The sequence below is a fragment of the Mauremys reevesii genome, linkage group 7, assembly GCF_016161935.1.
Source record: "Mauremys reevesii isolate NIE-2019 linkage group 7, ASM1616193v1, whole genome shotgun sequence".
Classification (NCBI taxonomy): Eukaryota; Metazoa; Chordata; order Testudines; family Geoemydidae; genus Mauremys; species Mauremys reevesii.
Window position 1 is genome coordinate 93,295,826 of NC_052629.1, and position 23,403 is coordinate 93,319,228.

General features: G+C 62.2%; 2 protein-coding genes across 4 annotated transcripts; one reads left to right on the top strand and one right to left on the bottom strand.

Moving 5' to 3' along the window:
• The first annotated feature begins 151 nt into the window (after positions 1–151).
• On the top strand, positions 152–13,887 carry B3GAT3 (beta-1,3-glucuronyltransferase 3). Of its 3 annotated transcripts, none has more exons than XM_039546687.1 (7): positions 152–322; positions 5,295–5,392; positions 6,058–6,235; positions 7,089–7,419; positions 9,922–9,969; positions 12,616–12,906; positions 13,183–13,887. In XM_039546687.1, exons 2-7 carry the CDS (start codon positions 5,311–5,313, stop codon positions 13,279–13,281), a joined length of 1,029 nt encoding a protein of 342 aa, XP_039402621.1. In that variant the 5' UTR covers positions 152–322; positions 5,295–5,310; the 3' UTR covers positions 13,282–13,887. The 3 variants fall into 3 exon arrangements, with proteins under 3 accessions (XP_039402621.1, XP_039402622.1, XP_039402623.1); XM_039546689.1 differs by having other exon boundaries at positions 167–322; positions 5,354–5,392; XM_039546688.1 differs by lacking the exon at positions 9,922–9,969 and having other exon boundaries at positions 159–322.
• A 112-nt stretch (positions 13,888–13,999) lies between these two features.
• On the bottom strand, positions 14,000–21,876 carry LOC120409147. Its single transcript, XM_039546685.1, has 13 exons — positions 21,795–21,876; positions 19,587–20,169; positions 18,993–19,087; positions 18,615–18,770; positions 18,020–18,176; positions 17,642–17,678; positions 17,257–17,399; positions 16,783–16,886; positions 16,346–16,421; positions 15,148–15,236; positions 14,794–14,925; positions 14,572–14,642; positions 14,000–14,408 (listed from the first exon to the last, which is right to left on the bottom strand). Exons 1-13 carry the CDS (start codon positions 21,819–21,821, stop codon positions 14,183–14,185), a joined length of 1,896 nt encoding a protein of 631 aa, XP_039402619.1. The 5' UTR covers positions 21,822–21,876; the 3' UTR covers positions 14,000–14,182.
• Between the last annotated feature and the right edge of the window lie 1,527 nt (positions 21,877–23,403).

Here is a 23,403-nt window from a genome sequence, read left to right on the forward strand (position 1 = left end):
CTGGCTGGGCGGTACCTGTTCCCCTCCCGCGTGGGGCCCGATCCAATCGGGGGAGAGGGACGCGGGGCCGGTGATTGGCCGGGACTTAGAACCCAGGAGTCCGAGCTCCTGCAATAGGGGCCGGAAGTGGGGGAGCTGCCGAAGGGCTCGGACCGGAAGTGAGTTGCAGGGGGCGGAGGACTAGAGACCTACAGGGCCGGTGCTGAGTGTGACCCGGAGCACAGAGGGGGCCGGACCGGAAGTGCCGGTGCCGGGTGCGGAGGAGGCTGCAGGGCGCTGAGACCCTCTGCTGACCCGCTCCCCAGCCCCCGGGGCCGGCGCGGTGAGTAACCAGCCGCGATCTCCGTGGCAACGGCAGCACGTTCCCTCCCACGCGGCGCGGTCTCCATAGCAACGATGGGACGTTCCTGCTCCAGTGCTGCGATCTCTCCTGGACAGTGCCGTGTCCCCCGCCTCCCCCCCCCCCAATCCCTGTGCTGCGATCTCCCCGGGACAGTGCCGTGTCCCCGCCTCCCCCAATCCCTGTGCTGCGATCTCGCCGGGACAGTGCCGTGTCCCCCGCCTCCCCCCCCCCATCCCTGTGCTGCGATCTCCCCGGGACAGGGCCGTGTCCCCCGCCTCCCCAATCCCTGTGCTGCGATCTCCCGGGACAGTGCCGTGTCCCCGCCTCCCCAATCCCTGTGCTGCGATCTCCCGGGACAGTGCCGTGTCCCCGCCTCCCCAATCCCTGTGCTGCGATCTCCCGGGACAGTGCCGTGTCCCCGCCTCCCCAATCCCTGTGCTGCGATCTCGCCGGGACAGTGCCGTGTCCCCGCCTCCCCATCCCTGTGCTGCGATCTCCCCGGGACAGTGCCGTGTCCCCCGCCTCCCCATCCCTGTGCTGCGATCTCCCGGGACAGTGCCGTGTCCCCGCCTCCCCAATCCCTGTGCTGCGATCTCCCGGGACAGTGCCGTGTCCCCGCCTCCCAATCCCTGTGCTGCGATCTCCCGGGACAGTGCCGTGTCCCCGCCTCCCCAATCCCTGTGCTGCGATCTCCCGGGACAGTGCCGTGTCCCCGCCTCCCCAATCCCTGTGCTGCGATCTCCCGGGACAGTGCCGTGTCCCCGCCTCCCCCAATCCCTGTGCTGCGATCTCCCGGGACAGTGCCGTGTCCCCGCCTCCCAATCCCTGTGCTGCGATCTCCCGGGACAGTGCCGTGTCCCCGCCTCCCCAATCCCTGTGCTGCGATCTCCCGGGACAGTGCCGTGTCCCCGCCTCCCCAATCCCTGTGCTGCGATCTCCCGGGACAGTGCCGTGTCCCCGCCTCCCCTCCCCATACTCCTGGTGCGATCTCCCGGGACAGTGCCGTGTCCCCGCCTCCCCAATCCCTGTGCTGCGATCTCCCGGGACAGTGCCGTGTCCCCGCCTCCCCCAATCCCTGTGCTGCGATCTCCCGGGACAGTGCCGTGTCCCCGCCTCCCCTCCCCATACTCCTGGTGCGATCTCCCGGGACAGTGCCGTGTCCCCGCCTCCCCCAATCCCTGTGCTGCGATCTCCCGGGACAGTGCCGTGTCCCCGCCTCCCCAATCCCTGTGCTGCGATCTCCCGGGACAGTGCCGTGTCCCCGCCTCCCCCTCCCCAATCCCTGTGCTGCGATCTCCCGGGACAGTGCCGTGTCCCCGCCTCCCCCTCCCCATCCCGTGCTGCGATCTCCCGGGACAGTGCCGTGTCCCCCGCCTCCCCATCCCCGTGCTGCGATCTCCCCGGGACAGTGCCGTGTCCCCTGCCTCCCCCCATCCCTGTGCTGTGATCTCCCGGGACAGTGCTGTGTCCCCCGCCTCCCCATCCCCAGCCTGCTGCGATCTCCCGGGACAGTGCCGTGTCCCCGCCTCCCCAATCCCTGTGCTGCGATCTCCCTGGGACAGTGCCGTGTCCCCGCCTCCCCATCCCCGTGCTGCGATCTCCCGGGACAGTGCCGTGTCCCCGCCTCCTCCTCCCCATACTCCTGGTGCGATCTCCCGGGACAGTGCCGTGTCCCCGCCTCCCCTCCCCATACTCCTGGTGCGATCTCCCGGGACAGTGCCGTGTCCCCTGCCTCCCCTCCCATCCCTGTGCTGCGATCTCCCTGGGACAGTGCTGTGTCCCCTGCCTCCCCATCCCTGTGCTGATCTCCCCGGGACAGTGCCGTGTCCCCCGCCTCCCCTCCCCATCCCGTGCTGCGATCACCCGGGACAGTGCCGTGTCCCCTGCCTCCCCATCCCTGTGCTGCGATCTCCTGGGACAGGGCCGTGTCCCCTGCCTCCCCATCCCTGTGCTGCGATCTCCTGGGACAGGGCCGTGTCCCCTGCCCTCCCCATCCCTGTGCTGCGATCTCCCGGGACAGTGCCGTGTCCCCGCCTCCCCCTCCCCATCCCCGTGCTGCGATCTCCCGGGACAGTGCCGTGTCCCCGCCTCCCAATCCCTGTGCTGCGATCTCCCGGGACAGTGCCGTGTCCCCGCCTCCCCCAATCCCTGTGCTGCGATCTCCCCGGGACAGTGCCGTGTCCCCCGCCTCCCCCCCCAATCCCTGTGCTGCGATCTCCCCGGGACAGTGCCGTGTCCCCGCCTCCCCCTCCCCATCCCGTGCTGCGATCTCCCGGGACAGTGCCGTGTCCCCGCCTCCTCCTCCCCATACTCCTGGTGCGATCTCCCGGGACAGTGCCGTGTCCCCTGCCTCCCCTCCCATCCCTGTGCTGCGATCTCCCTGGGACAGTGCCGTGTCCCCTGCCTCCCCATCCCTGTGCTGCGATCTCCCGGGACAGGGCGGTGTCCCCCGCCTCCCCCTCCCCATCCCGTGCTGCGATCTCCCGGGACAGTGCCGTGTCCCCTGCCTCCCCATCCCTGTGCTGCGATCTCCTGGGACAGGGCCGTGTCCCCTGCCTCCCCCGCCATCCCCGTGCTGCGATCTCCCGGGACAGTGCCGTGTCCCCTGCCTCCCCATCCCTGTGCTGCGATCTCCTGGGACAGGGCTGTGTCCCCGCCTCCCCTCCCCATACTCCTGCTGCGATCTCCCGGGACAGTGCCGTGTCCCCGCCTCCCCAATCCCTGTGCTGCGATCTCCTGGGACAGTGCCGTGTCCCCGCCTCCCCTCCCCATCCCGTGCTGCGATCTCCCGGGACAGTGCCGTGTCCCCGCCTCCCCATCCCGTGCTGCGATCTCCCCGGGACAGGGCGGTGTCCCCCGCCTCCCCCTCCCCATACTCCTGGTGCGATCTCCCCGGGACAGTGCCGTGTCCCCCGCCTGCCCCCCCCCATACTCCTGGTGCGATCTCCCCGGGACAGTGCCGTGTCCCCCGCCTGCCCCTCCCCATACTCCTGGTGTGATCTCCCCGGGACAGGGCCATGTCCCCTGCCTCCCCCCCATCCCTGTGCTGCGATCTCCCCGGGACAGGGCCGGGTCCCCTGCCTCCCCCCCCCGCCCTGTGCTGCAATCGCCCCGGGACCGGGCCCGTGTTCCCGGCCTCCCCCCCCATCCCTGTGCTGCGATCTCCCCGGGACAGTGCCGTGTCCCCTGCCTCCCCCCCCAATCCCTGTGCTGCGATCTCCCCGGGACAGTGCCATGTCCCCTGCCTCCCCCTCCCATCCCTGTGCTGCGATCTCCTTGGGACAGTGCCATGTCCCCTGCCTCCCCCCAATCCCTGTGCTGCAATCTCCCTGGGGCAGTGCCGTGTCCCCTGCCTCCTCTCCCCATCCCTGTGGTGCGATCTCCCCGGGACAGGGCCGTGTTCCCTGCCCCCCATCCCCGTGGTGTGATCTCCCCGGGACAGTGCCATATCCCATGTCCAACCCCACATGTCTCCATGGTGCCATCTCCCGGGGACAGTGCCACATCTCCACCTCCCTGTCCCATCGTGCGATCTTCCCAGGGATGGGGCCACAACCTCCTGGCCTGGATCCACAGGTCTGGTTCTATGGCCCAAGCTTTGGAACTGCCTCTGTGAGGAAACCCCTGCAGCATGCCAGACCCAACTCTTCTTCCAGGATAAGCCATTTGGCTTCACCACCTCCTAGGCTGGACCTCTGGTCCATCAGCACCTTGCTTCACACCATGAGCTCCATTCAGCCAGTCCAACTGGGATGGACCTCCTGAAGGAGACTTGTACAATCTTAGGGAGCAATGCCCCACCTCAGACATCTGCGGGGGCACTCAGCCAGCATTGTAAAATAGAAGGGTTTGTTAGTCCTTAGCACAGAGAACAGAAAGTTACCGCATGGTCCATCTTGGCCAGGCCACAGCCTTATTCTGAACCCTCTTTTGTCCCAGTTCAGGAGAGTCTCCAGCTTCCATCCACCTGGCCCATCCTCAGTCCTACGTTCCTGTTCCCCCGCAAGCATGGCTAGCTTCCTGCGGAGCGGGGGGCGAGTCGTGGTCCTTAGTTGCTAGGTACCAAATATCTGGGCAATGGAGTGGCCATTGTCATCTTGAACTCTCCAGGGATATGGGCCCCACACCCCTGACAGCATCAGTCACACCTGGGTCTCTGCAGAGAGTAAACAACCTTTTCCCAGCACCTACTTAATGCAGCATGCAGGGGAAACTGAGTCATGCACACACTATTCATACAAAATATTACAGAAAATTCCCACTCCATCACACCCCTGTTCACTCCATCCCCATGGCGTGATCTCCCCAGGGACAGTGCCATGTCCCTCCCCCACATCCCCGTGGCGCGATCTCCCCAGGGATGGTGGCACGTCCCTCCCATTCCCATAGTGCAATCTCCCCAGGGATGGTGCCATATCCCCCCACTACATCTCCGTGGTGTCATCTCCCCAGAGATGGTGCCACGTCCCCCCCATCCCTGTGGCGCAATCTCCCTGGGGATGGTGTCATGCTCTCCCCATCCCCAGGGACAGTGGCACATCTCCCATCCTTCCCCCCCATTCCCGGGGTGTGATTTCCCCAGGGATGGTGCCATGTCCCCCTTTCCTCCCAGTGGGCACAGTGGCCATGGTGGGGCTGAGATTTACATGGCTCCAAATCCTTATCCACTTCCTGCTGCATTGCCCAGCCTGAATTGAAGGCTCCTGTGAGGGCTGGGGGCCCAGTCGTGCCAGGGGCTACCAAGAGACATGGTGAGCCCTGCCTGGAGGCACTCCCAGTGGTGGCGGTGCAGGAGGTCCAGGGTGGCCATGGTACAGAGATGGGGACTGCGGTGCTAGAGGTGTGTGTCCATGTGCCCAGCATGTCCTGGATGTGCTCACCATAGCAGTTTGGGGTGGAGTGCTGCAGCAGGATACCCCCATAACCAGCCACTCCCTTCCCATCTCCCCAGGGGCCAGAGTGGTACCATGAAGGTGAAGCTGAAGAATGTGTTTGTCATTTACTTCCTAGTGTCGGTGATTGGGCTCATGTACGCGTTGCTGCAGCTGGGTGAGTGCTGGGCTGAGCGCAGCAGCTGCGGTGCTGGGGCTGAACTCAGAGCAGGTTCATGGGCCTGGACAGCACTGTTGGGCCAGGAGCTATTCTCGATTCCCACCAGAGCACAGTGCCAGCAGTTACTGGCCCCTGAACATCCTCTCTCCTGGGGAGAGGGGAGCCTGTCTGGGTACCAGTGCCAGCCCCTGTCCTACTGGGTGCTAGCCCCTGCCCCAGCTCCACTGGGCATCTGCGTAAAGAGGTGCGGAGTGAGGGATTGGGCTGGAGGGAAGAGCATTGACCCTGTCTGAGGAAACTCGGGGAATCACAGGAGTACTCGAGGGTCAGAGAGTGGGTTAGGAGGGACCATGCTGGTTTGGGAGAAGGGATGGGAGCCTGGTTGCTCCCTGACCAGGGCTGGGTCCAGCTGGGGAAAAGTCCCCAGGGGAGAGGCTGGGAGCCACGCATCTCCCTGATGGGAATGGGTCTGGCTGGGAGCCCCGCTGCTCCCCAGTAGGGAGATGAGGAAGGGCTGGGAACACCGTTACTCAGTGGATTTCAAGTCAGGCAGGGAACACTCTGGGGACCAGGCAGTCTTCCCCTAGGGAGGGGTGGGCTAGCTGCGACCCAGAGGGACTCCCTTCTCTGACCTGTCTGCCTCCTCTTCTGCCTGGCTCCAGGGCAGCCCTGCGACTGCTCCCAGCACCTGAGATCAGCCAGCGACCTCATGCATGGCAAGGACAAGAAGATCTCCCAGCTGCTGAGTGAGGTGAAGCGGCTGCAGGCACGAGGAAAGGGCCCAGAGCTGGAGGGACAGGCACTGCCCGTCATCTATGCCATCACACCCACCTATGCCAGGTGGGAGCTCCTGCTGGGGGGAGCTGGAGGGGGCTCAGCCATGCTGGGAATAGGCTGGGCTTGGGGAGATGGGGGGCTCTGCTGGGGATGGGAAGAGTCTCCATGTGCTAGGAACAGAAATGACTCCAGGGCTGGATTCAGCAGCCTGAAACCCAGCGGCAAGGAGAGCAGGCGCCTGCAGGTAGCAGGCTAGGGCCTGTGGCTCCCATGGAACCCGCCAGCAGGCTCTGCTGCAGTGTTAGCAGTCAGGGGGCTGAAAGGGGCCCTGCTCCCCCTGCCCAGCACCAGTCAGTGTTTATGGAAACACTCCAGTCACTCCCAAGCACCCAGGGAAGCAACCTCTGCAGAAGCTACTAAGCCATATTTCCCAGGATCTAACTGGCCTGCCTCCTCCCATCCTCGTCAGGTGAGATCATGTGTGTGGGTGTCCACACCCCCAGTTACTGTTGCCTTGCTGGGGTAAGACATGGCTGAGGGGAAGCTGGTATTAAACCCATTTGCGCTGGAGGAGCTGAGATTTCTCTAATGCCAAGCACTGGCAACTCCAGAAATGGATATTTCGATACCCAAGAGGTGCTCTTTGGAACCCGACTGCTTCATCTCCGTTGGGAAGAACAGTCTAACTCCACTGCGTGCTCCCCCTTGCCCACCCCAGTCTGCCTCATCACCACCCCTTTCCCTGAAGGCTGCTATATGTTCCTGGTTTCTCTCCCACCACCACCTTCTCCAGCTGATGTGCTTCTCTCTGGCTTCTCCCCATTTATTCCCGGACCATGGTACGTTCCTCTATTGTTTCCCCCTTCCCCCGCAAGCTGAGCTGGTGCATCTCTCTGTTGGTTCTCTTCTCCCGCAGGCTGGTGCAGAAGGCTGAGCTGGTGCGCATCTCACAGACCTTCCTGCACGTGAAGAACTTCCACTGGATCGTGGTAGAGGACTCCCCAGTGAAGACCCAGCTGGTGTCGGAGCTGCTGGCCCAGAGCGGCCTGCGCTTCACCCATCTGCACACGGAGACGCCCAAGGAACACAAGCTCAAGGAGAGTGACCCCAACTGGCTGAAGCCCCGTGGTGTGGAGCAGCGTAACCTGGCCCTGCAGTGGCTGCGGGAGAACCGGGAGCTCAGTGAGGAGGGTGTGGTCTACTTCGCCGACGACGACAACACCTACAGCCTGCGCCTCTTCGATGAGGTGGGTGCTGTGTGCTTCAGGGGGAAGGAGTGGGGCACTGGGACAGCGTAGGTGCAATGGGGGTGGTGGGGGCAGGTCACTGGAGGCAGGCTGCGGGTGCTGTGGAAGTGGGGGCAGCAGGTGTCACAGATCCACGTGATTGGTGCTATGGGCCCAGCTCTGGAACAGTCTCTAGGAGGTACCCCTTCAGTGTGCCAGCCCCCCATTCAGCTTCACTGCCTCCTGAACCTGTTCCTCAAGGCCTCCAGCACTCCTGCTTCACACCATGAGCTTCGTTCAGCGAGTCCAACTGAGACACCCCAATGGAGACTGGTGCACTCCCCAGGGATCAATGCAGCTCACCAAGCACTTCAGTGACACTCACAGTGTTAGTCCTCTGGAACACACCACAGGGCGTCCTTAGGTTAACGCAGAGAACACACATCAGAGCACAGTCCAATCTGGTTAGCCCAGAGCCCAGCCAAGCTATAGTGAGCCCCTTGGTTCAAGCTGTCTCTGACCCTCAGTCTGATTCCTCAGACTCCCCGGTTGACTCTTGCTCTTCTCCCTCCTCTCACATCTCTTCAGTCTGGATCTGAGATCAGCCCCCATGTTGGGAGGCAGGGAAGTCTATAGTTTTCTGGGCCACTTGGTTGCCAGGTATCAATGTCCAGGCAATTGGATTTGCCATTGTCTTTTTACAGGCTTCACTTCTATGGGGATTAAGGCCCAGACAGTTAGGTGACACCCACAGCTCTGTCTCGTAGCCAGCCCCAAGACCAAACAGTCCTGCCCCCCACCCCACCCCACCCCACCACCGGGTAACAATTTAGCATATAGGGGAAACTGAGGCACACACAAGCTTCATAAAAATATTACCAAAAATTCCCACTTTGTCACATCTCTTCCCTCTTTGAGGCCAAGCTGAGCAGGGTCACTTAAACCAGTCACTTGGGGAAGTTTGAACCCACAAATGTTATCCAGAGATACTACAGCATCTTCCCCTTCTCCTTAGTAGCTGTCCCACCCGGCACTCTCCAGATTCTTATTGCACAGTTGCCATTCAGTCCAACTTATAGTTTGAATACGCCGTTCTGAGCACTTTCCCATCCTCCCTTAGGTCTGGTCTGTTAGATGGCACCAGCAAGGTGCAGCCCCATGCCCTTTTGTACCCCAAAACCTTGAGTTTGAAACTGGGCTGGGGTCCAGCCACTCCCTCGACCCCCTCATTGGCTGGAGAGTGAGGAGGGCAATGAGCCCCGGTCCTCCAAGTGTCAGCTTGGCTGCAGCTGGGGGTGTCCTTACCCTAGGTTGGGGTAGGAAGTGACTCCTGGATCATTTGGTCTTCGCCCAGCCATATCCCTGGGGCTGTGGTGTCCCATGGTCTGGTGAGGCCGGCATGCAGGGGGCTCCTTCACATTGGTGTGTCTCAACCCCAGCGCTGTGTGATGCAAGGAGCCCATCTCCCCACTTGGGGTCAGTCTGTTGCCTTCACCCCCAGGACAATCCTCTCATCTCCTGCTCCTGGTGGGCCGTGATTCAGGCTCTCTTGGCTAAGAGAATGCATGTGGTCAGGGCCACCCTCTGATCAGGTGTCTGTTACCAGAAGCGGCCTCTTCACTGGGGCTTCTCTCCCCCTGGCCAGGGCAAACCTGTTTGGTCATCCCTCTGCCCTGCCTGTGTGTGCCCACACTCAGCTGGGGTTTCAGATACCACAGGGCTCGGCTCTGCCTCTACTTTCCCAGCGAGGGCAGGCCGGGAGCTTGCTCCCTTGGTCACAGCATCAGACGTCAGGGAAGTTTCGCCTGAGCCAGTGTGACTCACATCTCCCGTGTGCAGCTGGCTGAGGCCGTTCCCCTGCCCCACTCAGATCTGGCTGTATGGTTACAGACTGAAAGGTGTCCTGAGCTAACAGCCATTCCTTTATGTTGCAAGCAAGGGGGGAAAACCCTCCTGCTCCCTGCCAGCCAAGCTATTTGCATTTTCACTGACACCTCCAGTCTGAGCCTGGCGGCTCGGATGGGTCAAATCCTGGGCTAGTACAGAAACGGGCGGAATTTTGTCTTAAGATGATACAGTCAGTCCCCAAAAGGATGTCAGAGCTGATATCCTGGAGACCAGCCACCCCGAGCCCTCCTGGTGTGCACAGAGCCAGACAAAAGGAACCTTAACCCAGCTGACACAACCTTTCAGCATGTGATGGGTTGTACCACGTACTCTGACAAGGGCTGTCTGTCCCAGAATCTCTCTACCCCAGGAACATCTTCCCAGTAACCAGCACCTTCTGCTCCCACTGGGGATCCCATGAGTCTGAGCCCCGCAGAGTACCACAGGACATGTGTACAGTGCCTGGATCAGGAGCCCATCTTTCACCACCCCCGGTGCCCCCGAGGAGCTGGCTGTGTGACTCACGCTCAGAGCCGGAGCTACAATGCGGCCTTCTTAGTTGGGCAGAGTGAAGTAGCAAACCTTATTTCATCAAGCCTTGGCCATAGTGCCCACTTCTGTCCTGTTTTCCTACAGATATTACATCTCACGTCTCGGAGGTCCCTTGGAAGACACCTTGCCCGCGTGGGTTTACCCGAGTTCCGCTCCTGGGGTGCCTCCTCTGGTTCCCTTTCCCAGGACCCATGCTTAGCCCAGTTCTCTTTGGGTCTCTCTTCATACCCAGACCTACTGTCCACAAACTCATTGGCCAACTGACCTGTGCTATGCAGATCCTTCAGTTCCCTGTGCACATTTTAAGCTCGTGAGGACAGCTCTCATAGAGTTCCTCCAACCCACCCATGTTAAACCAATCCTCCCGTGTAGTGTCCCTGCACTCTTACCTGACTTGTGGAGATATTCTCCCATCAGGGTGGTGGTTTCCATGTAGGTCACACTCTGGGTCTTTTGCGCACCCCAAAACCTCACTATAAGCCCCAGATGTCAATTCAAACGTAAGCCGTAGAGCCTTTCTGAACTGTTCATAGTCCCCAGGGTCAGCTCCATCCATGTGGCTGAATGCCTCTATAGCGGTGGGCCTGAGTAAGGGGTGAAACAGCGGAGCCACTCTGCAGGGTCACCTGGTTCAAATCACAAGCCTTTTCAAAGGCAGTGAGACAGGCATCAGTATCCCCACTCCGTAAACTGGGGCAACAATTTGGGAGCTACGTTCCCTGTGGAATCAGCATCTTTCCCCACTTGTCCCTCTTCTTCTCCATATCTGGTTCCTGCTTTCACTCCTTCTCCGGGTTCTTCCGCTGTTCTTCCTCCTTGGAAGCCTTCACTAGCACTTTCACTCTCAGTGCCAAATCCCACCACTTCAGATCTATCAATGGGGAACCAGGTCGCGAAGACCACTGCTGTACGGGGAGCTGGGTCTCAAGGATGCCCTGTTGCTACTCTCACACCCTCTTGGAACCCTGCTTGGATATGGAACCTGCTTCTTGGAGTGGTCATCCTTCTCCAGCCGTGCAGCTGCACCTTGTTGAGCTCCCCAAGGCTTAACCCTTTTGCCTGCACACGTTTGCATTGCCTGTCTTAGGGAGCTGGTTATAGACCATTTTTTTGCTGTTTCCTTTAACTATCCTTGTTTTACTGCTGCAAGTCATTTATTACAAAATGCTACCAGTGCATTCAGCATCCCACCTCTGCCACCACCTCTCATGGATCCACAAGATCGGTGATACGGTCTCAGTTTGGGAAGATTCTCTAGCAGGAGCCCCTTCAGTGTGTCAGACCCCCTGGAGGCCGTGTAAGACACATGGCTTCACCGCCTCGTGAAACTGGACCTCTAGGCCTCCGGCACACCTGCTTCACATTGTGAGCTCCATTCAGCGAGTCCAACTGAGACAGACCCCCAGTGGAGACTGGTACACTCCTCAGGGATTAATGCACCTCGCTAAGCTGGCAGTGACACTCACACAGTGATGTCAAAACACTTGGGTTTATTAGTCCTCTGGAACACACCATAGGGAGTCCTTAGGTTAGCACAGAGAACAGACGTAAAGCACAATCCAATCTGGTTAGCCCAGGACCCAGCCAAGCTGAAGTGAGCTCCTTGGTTCAAGCTCTCACTGACCCTCCGTCTGATCTCCTCTGTCAGACTCCAGGTGAGAGCCCCGGCTGCCTCCAGCCACCCATTCTTGCCCTTCCACCCCTGCTCACATCTCTCTAGTCCTTGGAGCTCAACCTGAGGGAATGTTGCTCAGCCCCCCTGCTGAGGGGCGGGGAAGTCTATAGCTTTCTGGGTCATTGATTGCTAGGGAGCAATGTCCAGACAACTGGATTTGTCTGGTGTCTTTTGAGGTGTTCCACTAGTAAGGGGATTGAGACCCAGACAGGCGACACCCTCACCTCTGTCTCCAGCCTGCCCCAAGAGCAAACAGTGTCGTCCCCCCCCCTACACACACACACACACTGGGTAACAATGCACCGTACAGGTGAAATGGAGACACTTAGACGTGGCATAAAAATATTACAAAAAATCCCCACTTTGTCACAGCAGGGCGCTGGAGGCAGGGGGTGGGGTGATGGGGGGGGGCGGCAGGGTGCTGGAGGCATGGGGGTGGGGTGATGGGGAAGGGAGTGGGCGGCAGGGCGCTGGAGGCATGGGGGTAGGGGAGTGGAGAGGGGGGTGGGCCGCAGGGTGCGGGGGAGGGCGGCAGCATGCTGGAGGCAGGGGCTGGAGTGACGGGGAAGGGAGTGGGTGGCAGGGGCTGGGGTGACGGGGTAGGGCGTGGGCGGCAGGGCACTGAAGGCTGGGGGTGGGGTGATGGGAACGGAGTGAGCGGCAGGGGGTGGGGTGACGGGAAGGGAGTGGGCGGCAGGGCACTGGAGGCAGGGGATGGGGTGACGGGAAGGGAGTGGGCGGCAGGGCACTGGAGGCAGGGGGTGGGGTGACAGGTAGGGAGTGGGCGGCAGGGCGCTGGAGGCAGGGGCTGGGGTGACAAGGAAGGGAGTGGGTGGCAGGGCACTGGAGGCAGCGGATGGGGTGACGGGAAGGGAGTGGGCGGCAGGGCGCTGGAGGCAGGGGCTGGGGTGACAAGGAAGGGAGTGGGCGGCAGGGCGCTGGAGGCAGGGGGTGGGGTGACAGGGAAGGGAGTGGGCGGCAGGGTGCTGGAGGCAGGGGGTGGGAGATTGGGGTTGGGGTTGGGGGAGCAGGGAGGCATTTGTCTCGCCTCCCCAATGTGGGGGTCTCTTTCTGCTGCTGACACCCCTCTCTCTCCCCCACAGATCCGCTCCACCAAGCGTGTCTCAGTCTGGCCCGTGGGGCTCGTGGGTGGCCTGCGCTTCGAGCGCCCTCTGGTGGAGAAGGGCAGGGTGGTGAGCTTCTACACAGCCTGGAAGCCCAACCGGCCCTTCCCCATGGACATGGCCGGCTTCGCTATTGCTCTGCAACTGCTGCTGGCCAATCGCGAGGCCCGGTTCGACTTGCTGGCTGAGCGTGGCTACCTGGAGAGCAGCCTGCTGCAGTCACTGGTCTCCATCGAAGAGCTGGAGCCTCGAGCTGACAACTGCACGAAGGTGAGGAGGGGGACTGGGAGCCAGGACTCCTGGATTTTATCCGTGGTGCTGGGAGTGCAGTGGGTCGAGTGGGTGAGGGCAGGGGATCAGGACTCCTGGGTTCTATCCATGGTGCTGGGAGTGGGGAATGTGAAATTTTGCCTCTAAGCAGGATGGTCCCAGCTGTCTTCAGTTCCCCAGCTGTGCTGACTGGCTGGGGGTGCTGGTTGGGGGAGGGGCACGGTCTGGGGGGGATCTCTCTGGACCCCACCTTTGTCCTGCACTTCTCCATTGCAGGTTCTGGTCTGGCACACACGGTCGGAGAAGCCCAAAATGAAGCAGGAGGAGCTGCTGCAGAAGCAGGGCCTGGGCTCTGACCCAAGCATCGAGGTGTGAGTGGCACCTGGAGAACCGGTACATGGAGGCCCGTGTGGGGAGCTGGCCCAGAGCCCAGGACAGGATCAGGGCTGCTGCCAGAGCAATGGACTTGGGGACTGAACGCCCCAGACTGCTTTATTTATTGTGACATGCAGGGGCCCTGCCCTCAGCCCCCACCCCACTGGCAGAGCAGCCTCTATCCCAGCATCTCCCGTGCTGCTGCTCCCTACTGAGGGAGCCCCCCACAGCCCAACATCCTCAGTTCCTGCTGCCTGGAAGTCAGACCCTGCCCCCAGAGAGGCAGCTGCTCCAGGATTTGTTCACAGTGAGCCCCTCCAGGACCCGTTCCCCCTGCCCAGCAGCTCAGTGTGCAGATCTAGCAGGCTCTAGCCCCTCTGCATGGTGCCTGAGGATGGCGGCTCTGGTCCTGCCCTGCTGGGCAGGGCTCCTAAGGGTGGTGAAGCTGTGAGAGAGTGCGACACAATGTTCCTCCCCCCACCCACCCCACTGGGATCCCCTCCCCAGCTCCAGGGAGCCCTGTGTGTCCATGTTGTGTGCGTGGCTGTTGCATGAACGTGGTGGCTGTTACAGCAATAAGCATGTTATATCCTCAATAAAGCGCCTACCCCCCATTACCCCTGTTGTCTCTCTGCCCCTCAGCCCGCTGCCCCTGCCCCACATGCTCCAGGGGTTATGCCCTATAGGCAGTGTCAGAGCTGCCCAGGCATAGGGGGCAGTGCAGGGGCCAGGCACAGCCTGGATGGAGTCTCTTGTAGGGGCAGGTCCTGCCCTCATGGCAGGGGGCTCCTGTAACCTTCTGCTCCCCATGGGGAGACCACAGCCCCTTGGCCCCCAGTGGGGCAAACTCGTGGAAGGTGGGGCTCTCCATGCCAGGCCAAGGGAGGGGTCCTACTCCCCATCACATGAAGAGCTGCTCCATGTCCCTCCCATAGAGCAGCCCCAGCCCAGGGCAGGCCAGGGCCTCAGCAACGGGCTCGGCTGGCTCTGTGTTGAGCCAGGGGGGGCACCCCGCATGAGGGGCAGGGAGAGTGCCAGGTCCCAGCATCCCCCCCTGCCCACCCCAGTCATCCTGCTGCCGATGGATCTTCATGTGGGCATTTCGGCTCTTGATCTTGTAGAACGTCCTGGGGACAGAGTCGGGGGGAGGGGTTAGTGAGGCGTCTGCGGGGGCCCTTCAGCCTCCGAGCTGCTTCTCCCTCAGCAAGCAGGAGGCCTGGGGGACACTCCCACTTGGAGCCTGCCCCCCACTCTGGTGGGCGTGGAGCCCAAAGAGTTAAAGCCACTTACTTGCCGCAACGTTTGCAGGGGAAGCTGGAGCCAGGGGGCGAGTCCTGAGGAAGCTCCGGGGTAGGTGGGGGCTGAGAGAGAGAGAAAGAGGGGGACATCACAGACCTCATCACAGACTCTTCCCTCCCCTTCCCCCCCCCCACCCCCGAAGGACTACAGACACGGCTGCTTCCTTGTCTGGGCAGGGGCTCCCCCCATCCCTGTCCCTGAGGTCTCTCATACCTGCCCGGGGCCGGCCCTGCCCACGATGGCGCCCGTCTCTGACCCGGCACCACTTCGTTTGTGACTGCGCCGCAACCGGCTCTTGTGCAGGTAATAGAACTCCACACACTGGGCCAGCCGCTTGGAGGGCACCTAGCGGGCAGGGAGAATTCGATCAGCCAGCATCCCCCAGCCCTGCTGGGAGAGGCCAGGCCTGGAGTAGGTGGAAATCCATTCCCCTGCAGCCAGCGCTCCCACCCCACTCCTACAGCACCCCCTGCTGGAAGAGGCCAGGGCTGGAGTAGCCGGGTGTCCGTTCCCCAGCAGAAGGTAGTTGGAAGTGAGGAGTGGGGAGGGGGCTAGTGCTGCTCTCACCGCACGTTGGATCTGGGCAAAGTCCTTCCGGTGCAGGGCGTAGGCTTTGGAGAAGAGGCGGCGCTCGTGGGCACTCCACACATCACTGCCTGGGGGAGGGAGAGGAACCTGAGACAGGGTATCCTGCCCCACACCCCTCATAGCCCTTCCACACCCTCCTTCCCTCCCCTCCCCGCCACAGCCTGGCCCCATCCCACCCCCTGCATAGACCCTACCCCACCCTATGTTCCTGTCCCCCCTCCCTCCTGCTCACAACCCCAGGGGCTGGAACTGGGGGTGCGGCTGGCTTGAAGTGGTTTCCATCATATACAGGGTTTAGCGTTTGCTTCTATGGCTCTCAGCAGGGCCAGTGCAAGGATGTTTCGCGCCCTAGGCGAAACTTCCACCTTGCGCCGCCGCACCCCGTCTGAGGCACCCCCTCCCGCAGCAGCTACCCCCCGCCGCCCGGAGGGGCCCCCCTTGCAGCAGCTCCCACCCCCACCCTCCTCCCAGGGCACACACCCCCCGCCCCAGCTCATCCCTGCCCCGCCTCCTCCTCGAGCACGCCATTGCTGCTTCACTTCTCCCGCCTCCCAGGCCAATCAGCTTAAACGCTGCAAGCCTGGGAGGTGGGACAAGTGAAGCAGCCACAGCGTGCTCGGGGAGGAGATGGGGCAGGGGTGAGCTGGGGTGGGGAGTTTCCCTGCATGCCGCCCCCCCCCTTACTTGCTGCAGGCGGCCCTCCCCGCGCTCCCCTGCCCCAGCTCCCTCCACCTAAATGCTGGTGGTGACCGGGGCGGCCGAAGATCCGGCCGCCACGGTCGCTGCCGAAGAAAATGGCGCCCCCCAAATTCCAGTGCCCTAGGCGACCGCCTGGGTCGCCTAAATGGTTGTACCGGCCCTGGCTCTCAGCACCCCCACTATGCAAATTGTTCCACCGCCGCCCCCTCCCAGCCCCGCCCCCCCCGCCTCTCCCCCACAGCCCCGCCCCCATCCGCCTGTCCCCACAGCCCTACCCCTCACAGCCCCACCCCATCCTCCTGCCCCCCCCAGCCCTACCCCCTCATCCTGCCACGGCTCCCAATCCTGCCCCCACTCCTCTTCCATCCTGTCCTGCCCAGCTGCTGCCACCCCTGTTCCCCTTCTTTCCCTGGCCCTGCCCCCACTGGCCCCAGCCTCTGCTAGCTACCCTGGCGATGCCACTTCCCCCCCCCCTTACCTGTGTAATGGTAACTGGCCAGAGGGTGACATTTGGGCCACACAGGGGTTTGCAGCAACAGAGTCTCCAAGGCAACCTGAGGGGGGAGTCAAGTATCAGAGGGGTAGCCGTGTTAGTCTGGATCTATAAAAGCAGCAAAGAATCCTGTGGCACCTTATAGACTAACAGACATTTTGCAGCATGAGCTTTCATGGGTGCACTTCTTCGGATGCAATACCCACCTTGCACCTTGCATCTGAAGAAGTGGGTATTCACTCACGAAAGCTCATGCTGCAAAACGTCTGTTAGTCTATAAGGTGCCACAGGATTCTGAGGGGGGAGTAAAGCTGAGAGGGGGGAGCTGCCCCACACCCTTTCCCTCCCCAGGGGGCTCCCCTGCCAGAACCATCCTTGCTACTTACCAAGGGCCAGGCCACAGGGTGAGGGTGGTCTCTTACCATGACATTCCCGCCAGCCTGGCACAGGCAGTGCAGTGCCAGCTCCTGATTGGTGCCACCCCCGGGGAGGGCACTGGAGCAAGCCACGTCCAGCAGTGTCTCCACTGCAACCAGAGAGCAGCCATCAGCTGGGCCCAGTGGGATCCCTCCACCCCACTCACTGCACCCAGACAGCAGCAATTGATGGGCCCTGGGAACCCCCACCCCATAGGACCCCTCCACTCCCCACACTGCACCAAGAGAGCAGCCATCAGATGGGCCTTGGGAACCCCCACCCCGTGGGACCCCTCCACTTGCCCCAAGAGGGTGGGGACTGACTGGACCATGCAGACTGAACCACTGGGGGTGGGCTTGTCCTGCTGCTCCTCCCCTCCCACTATTGTAAGGGACATATGGGCTTGCCCCACCTCTCCCTGCCCCCGCCTGTGGGTGCCCCAGCTCCTCCCCCTGATAATCCCCAGTGCTACCCCTCACCTTGGCACTGGGTCTCTGCATCCTGCTCCAGCCCTGGCCAGGGCCTCCAAGCCAGTTCAGCCTTTTGGGGGTCCAGCTGAGCCAGGTGTGGGTCCCGCAGAGCTGGCAGTGACGGCTGGAATGCAGGGCCCACATTTATCTGTCTGCGGGGGAAGGGTCAGGTGAGGGAGCCTCAACCGCAGGCACATGCCCACCCTGCTACTGCCCCTCCCAGACCAGCCATTCCCCCCCACTCATGCTCCCCAGCCACCCCCAGCCTGGGGATTCCTCCCTCCGCCAGGAGATTCCCTGGCCCAAAGTTCCCTCCCTGGGGCCCATCCCCTTTGCCACACCTGCCCGTGGGGCTGTAGCCTAGTTTCCCTCCACCCCAAAAGACAGGACTTACGGGGTGTCCAGGTGCTGGAGGGGGTCGGGGCTGCCACCTGAGGAGGGGAGAGTCGAGCAGTGAAGGCCCCTGGCACAGACACAGTTCCCCAGCTTGCCCTGAGACAGAACTCCCGACCCCCTCCCCATCTTCCAGGTCCCTGCAGGACCTCCCCCATGTGGCTCTGTACCCACCCAACAAACCTTCATGGACTCCACACCACCACCACACCCAGGGACCCAGTTCATGTGGCTCAGTAGAGGGAGAGACCCTCCCTCGCACCCTTGCCCCTTGGTCACACTCAGCCACATGTGGGAGTAGAACCCAGGAGTACTGGCTCCCAAGCGACCAATCAAGCCCCGCAGCCTGCATTGGAAGGTGGCCAAGATGGGCACTTACCGCCCAGCGAGGCGCCCAGCTCAGCAAACAGCCCTGTGCCTCGGCGCAGCGGGTTGAGCATAGGGGGTGGTGTGTAGTGCAGGGGGCCCCTGGCCCGGTGCATCCGGCTCCAATAAGGAGTGCCTCGATAACTGGAGCCCAAGGAGCTCCCAGAAACCTGGGGAGGAGAGGGGGTCAGAGGCTGCAGGGGCCTATCCCATGGGGGGGCAATGAGGGGAATGGGGCATCGTGGTCTCCCCAGTGCTGGCACCCCTGCTGGGTCTAGGGTGGGGGGGGACAGGACTATAGCAACTCCCCCCACCCCCCCATGATGGGAAACACCCAGCTAACCACCAAGACATCCCCCCAACCCCATCTTCCCTGGCTATCCCCCTCCCCAGTGTCCTCAGGCCTCCCTCCCCTCCATTGAGTGATCAGGAGCCCAGCTGGGTGCAAGGTTGTGGACTGTGATGGGGACAAGTAGCTGGGTATTGTGGGGTAGGAGGGCTCCCGGGGGGGGGAGGGGGCTTCTCTGACTCCATTGCCCCGCCCGTGCTCCCCTGAGGGTTCAGGTGAGGCAGGCCCCACTCCCCCAGCCCCAGCATCCCACTCTCACCTGGGGGGTGGCAGTGCGGCCTGCCGGTGGGGGGCTCTGCTCATGCCCCAGCCTGGCAGCAGCGACCTCTGAACCCGGCTCCCCAGGGGAGACCCCTGGCCATGGGGCAAAACCAGCAGGGAGAAACTCCAGCCCCTTGCAGTAGCGCTCAGTGTCCTGCAGGGGATGACGGGCTCAGTGCAGGGAGTCAGAACCCACAGACAGGGAGAGAACCCCGGAGTCCTGGCTCTCAGCACCAGCCCCGCTCTAACCACTAGACTCCACTGCCCTTGCCGTTAATCTTGGGAGACTCTCCCCACCCCCCACCCCCTACTCGGCAGCATGGTCCTGGGACTGGGCACTGCCCATTTCCCCACCACCCTCCTCATACCAACCCACCTGGTAGCAGCAGAGGCTGGGGGCGGCATCAGGGGGCCAGTCAGGGGGGCCCAGGAGCCCAGCATACGTCTCAGGGCCTGCAAGCCCCTGGGGAGCTGACACACAGGGAGAGGAGGTTAGGCTGTGACAGCAAAGAGCCAGAGTTTCCCCCTCCCATCCTAGCAGCCTCCCCCCAAAGCTGGGGGCCCTCCTTAGTATATCCCGTAACCCTCAGGGTTGGCCCCATACCCCCCCTGAGATGAGTTCCCCCTTCTGCCCCATAACCCACACGGACCCGTGCATCCCCCTTCCACCCCCCACAGGCATGTATCTGCCTGTGTCCATACCCCGGCATCCTCCTGGACCCAAACATCCCAGTGGTGCCTCCCAACCCCATAACTCTCCAAGCTGGAGCCCTCGCTCCATGCTTCCCCCTCCGGATACCACAGCCCACCCCCCCAAGTTGTCTCTTCCCCCCACCACAGCGCCTGAGAGCATCCCCTAGTTCCATAACCTTCCCAAAACTGGGGTCCCCTTCAGCTGGCCTCCCCCATCTTGGCCCCACCATCCCCTGAGGGCACCCATAGCCACCCTCCTTTCCCCCCCGTCACTCACCGGGACCCGGGTAGCCTTCTGGAGGGCTGTAGCTAGCAGACTGGTTCTCTTGGTATAGACACGAAAGCGGGGGCTCCTTGCGCTGCTGCCCGTATCCACCTCCGCCCTGCCCCTGCCTCTCTGGGAGGCTGCAGTAGGACAGAGGAGGCCCTGACCCCTCCATCTGGTCTCCAGGGAGTTGCAGCAGCAGGGGGCTGCCAGGGGGGTATCCCTCCTGTGGGGCAATAGGAGGCGGCTGGGCCATTATCTCCTGCAGGCTGCAGCCCTGGTTTCTGGATGCCTGAGTCCCCAGCACCCATGGCTTCCCGAAAGGCAGGTTGGGGAAGGCTTGGGCAAAGGGGTCCAGCCTGCGGTGGGCTGGCTCCATCCTCTGGGGCCAAAGCCCATAGGGGCCCCCCGCTGCCCTGGACAGCTGGCCCTGCTGGGCTGGGGTCCCCTCAGGGCCCCAGCAGGGCTGGCCCAGGGCAGCATACGGCCCCTGCGTGCTGACAGGATCCCCGGCCTCCATGCTGCAAGGGGGATAGAAGGGGCCGTAGGTGCTCATCTCAGGCTCCATCTCTGTGGTGTCGAGTCCCATACGGAGCTGAAAGAGACCCAGAGAAATTAAGGGGCAGCACACCCCCACAGAGCAGGTTCTACGCGAAGGGGTCCTGACTCTGAGTCTCCCACCCTGCTTTAGCCAGCTGGACACACAGCTCTTCTGGAGCTGGGAACAGAACCCAGGAGTCCTGGCTTCCAACCCTCCTGCTTTAACCATTAGACCCCATTCCTCTCCTAGAGCTGGGAAGAGAACCCAGCCGTCATTGTCCCCATTTTACAGGGGGAAACTGAGGCAAAGAGCAGTGAAGTGCCTTGCTCAGGGTCACCCAGCCAGCCAATAGCTGAGCCGGGAATAGAATCCTGGTCTCGTGTTTCCATTCCAGTGCTCTGTCCTGCCGCTCCAGCTCTAACCCACTAGACCCGACTCCCCTCCCAGAGCTGAGGATGGAACCCTGGAGTCCGGGCTCCCAGTAACTCTCCCGCCCCATTCTAATCATAGACCCCAGTCACTCCTGGCGACGGGGATAGAACCCATGAGTCCAGGCTTCCCCCCTCCCCCCACAGTACCCACAGACTCTCGGCTGACGCCCGCCCGGGTCCCTGGCTGTTTGCAGAGGGCTCAGTGCAGCGTTGTGGCACATCGTGCTGGTCCCACAGAGACCCCCCCTCCCGCTTCCTGTCAGCGCGGCGGCTCCGACGCCTGCTTATCTCCCAGCGCGAGCGAACGAACAAACGGAAAACAGGTGCCTTCGCCGCGCGCCTTCCCAGCCCAATATCCTGTGTGAGAGCGGGGGGGCTGGGGGGGGCAGACACAGACAAACACATGTGGGGCAATGCGCATCGCAGGGTGGGGAAGGGACCTGCCCACCAACTCGTGCAGTTGGACAGGAATAGAACCCATGAGTCCTGGCTCTCAGCACCCCTGCTCTAACCACTAGACACCAGTCCTCTCCCAGTTAGGGATGAACCCAGGAGTCCTGGCTGCCAGTCTCATCTGTGGGCCAAAAGGTCGTCTCCCATCCCTGTGTCTTGCGGGAGCAGCTCCCTGCAGAGGAGGGAAGGCGGGGGAGCCCAGCAGGACTACAGAACTGGGCCCGACTCCCCTCCCTTCAGTGCAACCCCACAACTCCGAGGGGTGTGGGGGAGGCTGCACCCTGCTTGCCCCACATCTCCCTGCTCTGCTCCAGAACAAATGATAACACTGCAGGTCAGGGTCCCACAGGGCACCTGGGATTGCCAGGGCCCCCTCCCCCTCCAGCATGACACAGAGACCCAAGCACCAGAGAGCCCTGGCAGACAACACAGGGGATGGGGGCCCAGGAGGCAGAGACAGAGACACCTTAGCCCTGACTTTGAGCTGAGCCATGACCTTGACCCCAACTCTGCTGCGCCTGGCTCATCGACGTCACGGCCCCGGGCGCAGTTCTAGGGCTGAGTGTGAAGGGGTGTCACTGAGCCCCCTGCCCTGGTGACCTCTGTGGATGGTGACCCAGGCAGGATAACGGGGCTGGTAACATTGGCACCCTGAGCCCGTGGCGCCAGGCTCCTCCTGCCCCATCACCGCCCCGGAGTAATTAGTGCCACAGGCTCCTGTGCTCATGCCCTGGGCACTTGGTTCCTTTTTGGGAAGGGCTGGGACCAGGGTAAGTTCTAAACATGTAACCTCACCCTGACTAGGGGGCGTGTTCCCTGCATGGAGAGTCTGCAGTAGGCAGGACCTGGGCTGCAAAGCTGGAGTCTCCCCAGTGCTGGGAAATTTAGCCGTTACCAGGCAGGAGCCGTGTGTCCATCGCTGCAATCTGTCCTGTGTGACACATATCCCCTGGGAGAATCTGCCGCACCCCAGCTGCCCTGGTCCCTGTGAGTGCCCCCCGCCCGCTGCCCTGCCTGAGCCATGATGTTCACTGGAGACATTGTCGGCTCTGAGCTAGGCCCAGCACTTCCCGGGCCTGCCAAGCCCACAGATGCCTCGGTTCTAAAGCCAGAGGGGACCACAGTGCTCATCTAGTCTGACCTCCTGTGTGACACATTCCGGAGAATCTCCCTGCATGAAATCCTGGCTGAACTAGGGCAGATCTGCTAGAAAAACAGCCCCTGGAGATAGAAAACCGGCCAGCAATGGCAACTCCCCATCTAACGGGCTGTCCCCCTCGCTGGGAACATTTACACCGTATTTCCACTCTGAATTTGTCTAGCTATTTCTCGTGTTAGGCCTTCATCTGCAAGACTGTTACCCTAGGTCTGTTCCCAGTGTGGTTCTTAGATCAGATCACTGTTCATCTTCTTTTTGTTCAATTACTCAGATTGAGCGCCTGGAGCCCTGCCCGATCTAGTGCTCACCCTCCCCCCCCCCCCCAGCACTGTGCCCATGTAGGGGAGCTGGAAGCCTGGGCAGAGCCTGGGGCAGAGCAGCTGGCAGGACAGGGACAAGGAGTGCAGGGGAGCTATTCCCCCAACATCTGGACCCTGACACAAAGGTGAAGGGGAGAAGCTGCCTCCGCCCCTGGAGAGACAGAGACATCCACGCACACCCCGGTGCCATGAAGCCACCACACATGGCAGGGACACAGAGACCCACACGGAGCATGGGACCACATCTGGGGGGGGCTGTACCCCCAACACAGTCCTGGGGGTCCGGCCGTGCCTCGCACTTCATCGGCTTGGTAACATCTTCTCAAACTGATCCCTTGGCGCTTCTCAAAAGGGCCTTGGCGCTGCCCTGCCCGCCCTCCCCAGCTCATTGCCCCTTGGTCGCTGCAGCCCCAGCCCCCTCCCCCCCCCCCATGTCTGGCTGGTCCTGCTCTGCCCTTGGGGATGATCTAGGCCAGGCCCAGTGGGGCCAAATGGCACAAAATCTCCCTCCCCCAACCCCAGCTGTTCCACCAGCCCGTCAGGCATGCGGTGAGTTGCAGAGAGCACAGACAAGGTGGCCAAGGCCTGGGCCGCAGTCCCCAGCTGAGCTGCCTGGCTCTGGGGCCAATTTCCATGGGGCTCAGACTCCTGCTAGGCACTGGGACCTTCAGCTTCCAGGGGTCTGAGCTGGCCGAGGTGGGGTTGGAACTCTTTGGTGTACATGGGTCTGAGCCCTCTGTCCCCTGTGGAGTGGGGTCCCAATAGTGGGGGGATGGGGTCTGCAATGCTGAGTGCCTGTTGCAAGGGAAAGCCCTGTGCGTGGGGCGATACCTCGGGGCAGCAGCCAAGGATACAGGGGGTAAATGAGAGCTGGTCTTGGGGAGCCGGGGGCCCTGTCTGAGTAAGAATTTGTTTTCTGCTGGGG